At 32.6% G+C, this 10,127-nt stretch overlaps 1 protein-coding gene across 2 annotated transcripts; it reads right to left on the reverse strand.

Moving 5' to 3' along the window:
• Window positions 1-197: 197 nt before the first annotated feature.
• Window positions 198-9,233, reverse strand: LOC105761614 (nuclear pore complex protein NUP93A). Of its 2 annotated transcripts, XM_012579464.2 has the most exons (15): window positions 9,012-9,232; window positions 7,585-7,676; window positions 7,282-7,348; window positions 6,804-6,863; window positions 5,382-5,471; window positions 4,935-5,204; window positions 4,528-4,623; window positions 4,318-4,452; window positions 4,038-4,091; window positions 3,866-3,949; window positions 3,366-3,452; window positions 2,403-3,296; window positions 1,977-2,158; window positions 727-1,018; window positions 198-546 (listed from the first exon to the last, which is right to left on the reverse strand). In XM_012579464.2, the coding sequence occupies exons 1-15, from the start codon at window positions 9,120-9,122 to the stop codon at window positions 469-471; spliced, it is 2,592 nt and encodes an 863-aa protein (XP_012434918.1). In that variant the 5' UTR covers window positions 9,123-9,232; the 3' UTR covers window positions 198-468. The 2 variants fall into 2 exon arrangements, with proteins under 2 accessions (XP_012434918.1, XP_012434919.1); XM_012579465.2 differs by lacking the exon at window positions 5,382-5,471 and having other exon boundaries at window positions 9,012-9,233.
• Between the last annotated feature and the right edge of the window lie 894 nt (window positions 9,234-10,127).

The raw sequence follows: 10,127 nt of genomic DNA on the forward strand, positions 1-10,127 counted from the left end.
TACATGGTATATAAAAATAAAAATAGATATTTTAAAACTAGAAAATAAGTTCAGCCTCTAAAATTGTTTGAAAATATACTCTCTTTTTGAAAGATTTAAATAACTCTTTATGGTAGCACTTTTTAAAAGATATAATAAAAATAATAATATTCTTGAAAAATACCATAATAAAATTTTTACGTGCATGCAAATTCCAATTATATTATTAAATCTACCGATAAATTTGTTAAAATATATTTAAAAAATATTCTCAAGAAATCAAATAAAAAATTTACCACCATTGAGTATAACCGATTAGCTATTACATTTTGAAAACTCTGCTAATAAAAACTGGTCAAATTATATAAGGTTATGGCTACAAAGGGAGATGAGTTCTCATCATTAACCTCTTTTTTTTCCCCTTCTACCACCATGCCTCGGATTCCATCAAATTTTCCGGGCATTTCACACCATCGTTGGATATTTGCTTCACAAGCTTTTGGCGACCTTCTCGTATAAATCACGAGGCCAATTCTGACGCATATTATTTGCAAGGAAGGTTGCAATCTGCAAAGACCAACAGACACAAATTATATTGCCTATCACGAACCACACCGTTCGCCCAACCCCAGTTCTTTTTTTTCCTCGGTCATGTAAGTAATTTATTACTTCAACTAAAATATGGGTAGAATTAAGCATCCGGTTCTTCCGATAATTTATGATAGCGAGTTGAAAATGTTGGCATACCTTTGATCTCATGGCTCGAAGTGATCCATCTGTATCGGATACATTGTCCAAACAAGTTATAGTAACCTTTAGCAAATCAGGCAAACAAGCTTGGACATGAGGAGATAAATTTTGGAACACATCAGCAGATGTATCAGGTGCTCGTGGATCGAATGGAAGGAATGGGATCTTGGCAACTTCTCGTAGAGCATCAAGATACTGGCCTAGTCTCATCAATTTATGGATCGATAATATAGTCTCGAGCTGTCTTAATATGGTTTGTTGCTCCGAAACATGTTCCCTCTCTTGGAAACTACAAAATAAACCATGTCGGGAGAAAGAAGAAAGAATAGTATTAGCAGAAGATATATAGGATTGAAAACAGATAATTATAAGGCAAGTTCACGCTGAATAGATCAAACACTAACAATTGAAGCATTGCCAATTCCCCAAAAGATTTTGACACTAAATTTACAATTGATTAAGGTAAATCAATAACAATTGAAATATTAACAGTACTGTTAGCACTTAATCTCTTTCTTTTGGGTTATAAAGTCTCACTCTTATATTTTTTCAAGTCATAATTGAGTAAAATGTACTTATATAAAATTATGATAGATTAATAATTATAGTATGTTAGAGGTTAAAATATGCCATAAGTCTCTGTACTCTTTACTTAATTTGAAATTTAATCCCTGTACTTTTATGTCCAAGAGTTTAATCCTCTACTTTTCAGATTTCAAAATTCAAATCTAATTGTTAACACTATTAATTTTTTTTTTTTGGTTAAATTTGGTGTTAAATTTTGAAATAAAAATAATACTCACTTAGCAACAAAGCAACTAAAAAATTATATTGTAATGAACCTGAATTTAACAAAATAATTTTAATAGCATTAACAGTTGGACTTGAATTTTAAAATCTGAAAAGTAGAAAGGCTAAATTCTTAGCAATAGAAGTACATGGACTAAGTTCCAAATTTACAAAGAATACAGAGACTTATAGCATATTTTAACCTATTATAGATCTCAAGACAGATATATTCATACATGTTCGTGTTATTCTTTTGTTTGATGTCGTGTTTGAGTTATTTTTTGTATAGTGTCTAATGTTGCCGCATCTAGTTTAAAATGATTTCTACAAGCATTTATCAGAAAATAGGGCAATATTAAAAGTGGGACACCAGCAAAATTGTGATATCAAGTATATGCTAGAATTTTAAATAGCTAAATTTTGATAAAGAACAAGAGAATGAATAGAATTGGAACAACCTGACTTCAGGATAATATTTGAAAGTCTCCAAGATCTCGTTCCCGGAGTGAATGAGGCCAGCAGTTTGACTCTCACCATCCAATCTACCACGTGATAAGGCACAAATTGCTTCAGAGAGGCACTTATTTATCGTATCCAATGCCATCGAAAATGCTCCAACTCTCTTCTGAATCTCTATAGACTGAATTTGGACAAAGAAATTACAGAAAAGAACATGAAGATATAAATATTAAGCAACACCCAGAAAAAGTAGTCCGAGAGGAAGTTGTATGACTACTGCAACTGTGCAAGTATCAAGGGCAATGGAAGTTTGGAATTGCTGATATTTATAAAAATTTCAGCTTCAATTAAAATGAAGTTCATGCTTTTAAATATTATAACAAAAAACATTAAGATTGGTGAAGCAAAGAGGTAGAGAGAATTACCTTGTCGTACAGCCCAGAATCTTGGCATTGGCGGGCAGCTTCTAGCAGAAACTGTTGTCTTGCTTTATGATCAGTCAAAAATCGTCTCAGTTCACCTTCCTCTCCAGCACCTCTCGAACCAAGTAAAAGATAAACCCCACCATCTCGAAACAATATCTCAGTGAGAAGCTGCTTCAGCATCAAGTTCATCTGCCTTTGCTGATCCACACTACCTCTCCCAGTCCATGATACATGTCCACCACCTACTGCAGCAGCAGCTTGTGCGTAATATTCTAGAGCCATTTGAAGGTTACCAAGCCGTAGATACATAGAGCCATACTGCCTAATAATGCTAGAAGCTTCTGCGTAAGCATCCATAACTCCCAGCTTTTGTCCGGCTCCAGAAACTTCAGAAAGGACCCCATTGTCAGCTAGCACAATTGCTATGTGAGCAGCATCAATATGGTATTCTTCCTCTCCTGCTTCTTTAGACAGGTATGAAATAGCTGGTAGCAACTGGATACTTAAAAGCAAGATATACGGATATACTAGAGGATCCTTTCCATTTTTTGTGTAATATGATGGCTCAAATTTGTTTAGGTAAGCTTGCAAATCGTCAAGACTGTATGGTACTAAACCCTCATTAGACGAGGTTCCACCAGGAAAATCCTGTACTGCAGACAATATGAACCACAGGAAATCCTCTATGGTACTGAAAAGTGATGGTATATCTCTGAGAAGACGGTCAATTTGCCTACGAGACCCCGATATGATAGCATAGAGCAACAGTTTTTTCTTGTCATATGAAGCTCGACCAACCCGATCACCCATTCTGAACATTTTTTCGCACTCTTCTGCAGCAGCAGCTGCAGCGTGTGCTGGCACCATGCCTCCACCATTAATCCACTCTGCAAGCTGTCAAAAAGAAGTATAGAGTATGGCGCATGGTCAAACACAATGGATTAAACAGTAAACAATTAGTACCAGTGGTGCAAATTGGTGAGAAGCACGGGATGACAGGGCAACTTGTCTTGCTTCATCATAATAACCAGTCCTCAAGCAAAAATAAATCTGTTAACACAAAAAGATGGGATTCTTAGAGAAACAAGGATACAGAACAAATTAATCAAATTTAGTTGGGGAAAGAAATCAGAAAAAAAAAAACACTTTCATCATCTGTTAAGACTCATTTGTTCTTTAGAATGGTGCATTGTTTCCTAAAACCACATACTGAATTAACACTTCAGCATGGTAAAACCAAAAGCATCCCCATCTTGTCTCCCAACTATGTAAAAGATGGCTTCAACAAAAAGAGCATACAAGTCATTTTAACAAAGACAAGCAAACTGAAGTGAAAGAGTAGTTTAACATTAGACTAACGCAGTTTGAAAAAGTAAGTGACATGTTAAAACCAGACGACATACGTCTATCACAGATGTTCATCGATAATTAGAAAGTAATAAAGTGAGTAAAGTTAAATAAACCTGCTGCCAAGTGGTATCAATGGGAGGCTGCCTTCGAGCATCACCTGCATCAAAATCCAGAAGTCCATAATCCCTCAAACGAATCTGCACAGACAAAGAAACAAACTTTACAAAAATGATTACTGCAATAAAGTTGAACAAGCAACTTGAAGCTAAATAGAAACAAGCAGACCCGAAGAAAGGCGCGAACTCTATGCAAATTTCCAACAGCTCCACCAAGAGCAGCCTACATTAAGATCAAAGAATGAAATATCAACTCTGGAAGAATATGAAACAACATATAACACTACTAAATTCATCCTTGTTAGAAAGTCATTCAGAGAAGCTACAATGAACAAGGAACACAGGGAACAAAATTAGAGGCATTCAAAAGGAAAGTTGCTAGCCTAAATATTTATTTCTACATTTTGTTAACAGAAGAATAACAAAAAGATGCTAGAGAACTTTCTTACTTGTGCAGGATGGCTTTGTATTATATCCATAATGTATTTCTCATGTCCCCATTCTAAGTGACGTCTAGCACCAATTACTAATGACATCTTTCTAGAAACACTTTGCCGCATCATCGAATCCTCACCCATTAATTTCTGCCAAAATATTTCACTTATCAACAAACAATTATCTGGTAGCATGAAGCATGATAACACTAGCATGTATCATACCAGAATAAGATGCCACATTTTCTGCATGTTAACTGATTTGCCACCAGATGCTTCAGTACCCAAACTCTCATAAGCAACTTTAAAAGCTGTGGCAGGCTACACAAATGTGTACAATCAACAATCATGAGTAAATAATAATAAAAAATTTTATATAAAAAAATCAAAGGTTGAGTAAATAATAATATGCTAGAGACCAAACAAATTCACTGGGCAGAAGATTTGAGCAAATACTTAACCGGAATGTAGAATAGCCATATAAGACAATAAGACAAGCATGCACATACAAATATAGCAAATTATCATTCAAGAAACTATTAAACAACTTGCAAGAGGATATTTCAGTGCTCGTGATTTTGGAAAATTGCTCAACCAATTTTTATAACTTGAAAGGGAAAAATCATCCTTACTTTAAATGGCAAGCCTTGTTGTCTTGCATTGTTCAGATTTCTAACAACTTCAGCATATACCGACACTTTTTTCTCAACAAGTCGCTTGTCAGCTAAAGGTAGAAGCCCAATGGCAGAAGGACCAGATGAAACCTGAGAACTAGAAGCCATGGGAACCATTTGACCTGAACAAACACCACCACTGCTTTTATCAATCATGTTTGTCTTAGGCAATGTTGAAATTCTGCTCAAACTCTGTAAGAAGTCCCGTTTTTCCTTTTGCCAATCTTCCTGCAAGGCATTAGACACCACCAATCAAACATGTAAAAGCAGAAAGCCTACAAACTTAGTCATCATCAATTTGTTAAATTTTAGGTATGTATCGAAAAAGTTCGTCGTCAATTTTGATGATATTGAACACTGCATCAAAGTACTATTTTTTTACCCTCAAAAGTAGGTGATACTAACCTCCAACACTTTCATCATATAATCATTAAAACTTCTGAGGTTATCCTTCTGAGCTTCTTGGATGGCTGAAACCATTGCCATTTCATGAACCTGAGATCAAAACATTGTACAAATAATCATATATCAATCATCTTCAAAATTGAGAAGCAGAAGCCTGTGTTGAATGGCTGAATTAACTAAAAGATAGCCGGGGCCATGACAATAGCACAAACAATTGTGAAAAAAGAAAAAAGATCAGAAAAGAAAATTGCTCAAACAACATTAGCTAACACTCAAACGCCACCTTAGTTTTTTTTATGATGACCATATAGATAAGGAATAACACTGAAATAATCCCTTGATATTTTATTGTATGAAAATAAGGCTATGAACTCTTATTTCACCATCATTATCCCCATAAAATCTTGAAAATGGATGGATAAAGTCAAATTGTCAAATTTTTAAGATAGCATTTCACCAAATATCTGTGATCCTACCCATCCAAATAAATCACACCATCCAACTAAAAGGATTCAAGAACATTCTTTTGAATATTTACAGTGTTAATGTTCTAAATACAATTAAATAGAAGTACATAGCCAAAGCCATTCAATAAAAGACCAAGGACTTATTTTTATAGTAGAATAAAGTTTGAGAGTTTATTTGGGCATCATCCCAAGAAATCATACTGAATATCCCAATGATTATAACAGGGAAAAAAAGACATGAAACCACCGCACATATGCACAATTATCCTCTGTAATTTCACCCATCAAAAACTCAAGTATCTTTATAACCTCATTCATAATAGTTTAGCCAATACATATAGTTCAATCTTTTAGAAAACCAAGCTTCCTTTCACCAAGCACCAAGTAATGAATGAGAATCTATAGTTATGCCACCATGCTCTTATTATTTCAACTGTAAAAGTGATTCTAAGTTATTTGCAATGCACCAAAATCTAAGAGGAACAAAATGTATAATAGAGATTACAAGCCATCTCAGATAATATCAGAAACTAAACAAATACACACATATAAACAAGAAATAGAGTGGGGCCTATGACATAGCTTGTAAGTAAGAAATCTCCTTTTTATCTGGTTAGTGGATTAAAGGAGAGTGAATCAGTAACTGGGTTAAAACCTTAGTCATGAAGCACACGTCCTTGTGGCATAGGTTTGAAGAAGAATCAATTTGGTATGCAAAAGAACATTCAAATGTGCAAGTAGTTTAACTACAAATGCCCTTTATTTTATTTCACAGTGTGTTGAACAGCCAAATTGCTATAATTCACACATTATGCAACAACCAGTTAGTAAATAGCAATTGGATCTGAATACATGCTCTAACCCAAATGAATGTGATTAGCCAGCGGAAATGAGCCATTAGTCATTATCCATCGAACTTATATTAAAAGTATGCAATCCATAGAGCAAATAGTACCTGCTGCAGATACTCCTCAACGCTTGTGGCTTCAGCAGGGAAAACATCCTCAAATGTTGTCTTGCAGAAAGATGATCAAGGAGAGGAAAACATGGTTTGTGAGATTGCAGTAAAGAGAAAACTATGAAAAGGGGGAGGGGGACCTTGAAGCAAGATTGTGAAGCAATCAATAGCAAAGCCCTCTAAAGTTGACTATACGCATGCATTTTAGGACCAAAGTAGCATTTAAACAGTAAAAATACAAAAGCTGAAATCAAACATCATTTAATCATAGCAGATAAAGTTTGGGGGAAGGGGGAAAATGTTCTTATCTTGACATATCATTATCAATATCCATTCCCCTCAGAATATCTATTAAATAGCCTTATACGCCAAAGAAAAACAAGTAACAAATTTTATGGTAGGTTTAGGGGGTTCTTGAGTTAGAAGCCAGAAAAGCTAAGTTAACATAAATGAAAATGTGGAAAATAATACTTACCTTCAATTCAAAAGACTTCAGATCGCGTGTAAGTTGTTCAGCGTTAATTCCCTCCCGTGCAAGTAGCCTTAAAACACAACAAAGACCATTTTTATATATTCCGCATGGTAAATAAATAATCTGGGAGAAATAAAAAAAAGATAACCCTTCAAATTGTTGCTTAAAGCCAAGTTTGCAACCTAAACAATGTTCGAAGCTAACAACTTCCTCTTACTTTCTCAACTAACATTCTGTCTGTTTTAACAGACTGTGAATACAAGAATCACAAGAGTAATGAATTAAATTTATAAAGTATAAAGTTACCTTGTGGCAGCAATGGATTGAGAAGGAGCCTCAGTTCTTAAGGTTTTTGCCTTGAGCTTCTTTGATAGTGCTTCTAACTGATCTAAGTTTCTCTGAATAAAATTATTGTAAGCAGATTGTCAGTGAAAACCTCATGTATGGGATCTATATCACTGAAATTTCCTTTTTTAAACAATAATCTCAGCTGAGATACATACCAACTGAAGATTCAATCACTGAAAAGAAATGAACAAAATTTTTAAACATTTTTCAATTTGTTTGGATCAACAAATAGATAACCCACCAACCAAGGTTTTTAACTCTAAGCTAATAACATCAAACATTAACTTGAATTACCGATATATTGATGAATGTTACTATAATTTATTGACATTATCAAGGAGATGGTACATTCACTTAATATCATTGTAGTAACAACTAATATCCATAATATGAATTGATAATAAATATTAACGGAAATATAGATAAATATGATGAACATTATGGGTATCATAGTCCATGTCTCCAACAGAAACATTCAAAAGAAGATGAACTAAGGAAAAGTATTAACTAGTTATTCTCATTATAATACAACATAATGGATGAAGAAAAGTTCATAGTTAAATTTCATAAAACCACTACATCATTTCATTGTGTTGTGTTCCTAATTTATTGTTGGCTAAATTGTCTACATAAGCCATTTCTTACCCTCCATAATAGATCTCTAAAACCAATTTTCTGCTGAAGTTGAAGAAAATGAATCCCCATTAATGACTGATTATTTAGTGGAAAACAATATTAAGTCATTTCTCATCCAATCAGTTTATTAGTTAAAGGAATTAACAGAACTTGACAAAGACATGGCCTCCATTTAGCTAAATTTCTCTCATCTAAAACATTAATAGATATTTTAAGTTAAAAATTATTGATTTTTCATACTATAATTTAATTCAGCAGCACTATAATAAAGCATTAGCTGAATTAACCTTCAGAAGCAAACATTAACACAATTGGAGCTTAGAAATACATGAAAATGCAGTGGTTCCTTTGCCTATTACTAAAACTTCCTCAATCATTACATTAAAGCCGAGAGATAAACCAGATATTACTACTGGACTACAGTTCAGCAGAACCTTCTGTTCTCTGCTCCCTTGAACAATCTCACTTAAAAACACACAACTTTGAACGAGGCATGAGAAATTTCCAGAAATTTTCTACCTCACGAAATATATGAACCATAGAATGGCTTCCGCATTTCAATATCTCCTAATCTACCTCCTTTCCCTCATTTTCTAGGCATCCAAACATAGCACAACCAGAAGCAAAAGCAAAAAAAATTCACAAAAACCTAATCACTTTCCCCTTTTCTTTAACAACGTTTGTCTCGATTCATTACAAACTCGAGCATTGTGTAAATTGATATTGAGAGAGAGAGAGAGAAACGGGACCTGAAGAGGAGGAAACTGAGCAGAAGGAGCAGCTTGCTCAAGAAGCTTGGTGGATGAGTGGAGAAGATCGGTCCAACTACTCATGCCTTGCTCACTCGCCATAGCTCTCATGTGAATCACTGATGCGAGGGAAAGTTCAAGAATTTTACTCTTTAATTTATATTTTCTAAAACCCTAATTTTCAAAAGGAAAAAAGAAGAAAACCCTCTTCTTTTCCCTCTTATGATCTGAATATTTTACAATTTAATTTTCAAATATTTAAATTTATTCAACATTTTAGATTTTTAAAAACTTTTGTTTTTCTTATTTAAAGAAACTAATAAAAAATTTGTAAATGTTTGAATTTTATTATACACTGTTTCTCTCAAATTATAAAATGATATTATCATGATAAATAATTAGAATACATTTACTATTATTAATTTGAGATATTTATTGATTTAAATTTTATTTTACTCACAATTTAAATTATTTTTAATTTTAATTTTTTATATATTAATATCTGTTATTATTATTAGTTTCAAGTCTTACATTTTATTATTTATATATTATTTTTAAAAATACATTTATGTTATAATTGTATAGCTTTCACACGCATATGCATGAAGTGAAACCATAAACTCTTTTTAGAGATTAAAATTAAATTGAAATTTTACCATAAAAATATAATTTTACTATTTTAATAATATATATTTTATAAATTTTAAAAGATTAAATTAATTTTTATCTTTTAAGGAGACTAAAATATAATTTTACTTTTACTTATTTAAAATTTTAAAAATTTTAAAGGGTCATATAAAATTTTATTATATATATTTGAAAGTTATAATATTTGAATCACAAAAAAATCAAATAATATTAGATATTATATTTTATTATATATATTTGAAAGTTCCACTAATACAAGTACAAGTGTATATTTGATCAACGATAATGGTATATAGAATCTATTAAAAAATTGGTTTAAAAACAGTATTTTTAAGCATAGTGTAATTTTTTTTAAAAAATTGATGTTTGTTTTATTAAACTTTTATTTGAAGTTATATTTGTACTTTATACGAGACAGTCTAGATTATTTTTGGTTTTCAATCGATCAATCTTTTTGTTATCATTAAA

The sequence above is a fragment of the Gossypium raimondii genome, chromosome 11 (assembly GCF_025698545.1).
Source record: "Gossypium raimondii isolate GPD5lz chromosome 11, ASM2569854v1, whole genome shotgun sequence".
Taxonomy (NCBI): Eukaryota; Viridiplantae; Streptophyta; class Magnoliopsida; order Malvales; family Malvaceae; genus Gossypium; species Gossypium raimondii.

What these genes read in the sequence shown, in the direction of transcription:
- LOC105761614 (XM_012579464.2), bottom strand. Translation starts at nt 9,122, where the DNA reads ATGAGAGCTATGGCGAGTGAGCAAGGCATGAGTAGTTGGACCGATCTT. An exon ending in CTCAGTTTCCTCCTCTTCAG is followed by an intron (nt 7,677 to 9,011) that starts GTCCCGTTTCTC and finishes AATTTTATTCAG; the next exon opens with AGAAACTTAGATCAGTTAGA. An exon ending in TTGATACCACTTGGCAGCAG is followed by an intron (nt 3,453 to 3,865) that starts GTTTATTTAACT and finishes TTGTGTTAACAG; the next exon opens with ATTTATTTTTGCTTGAGGAC.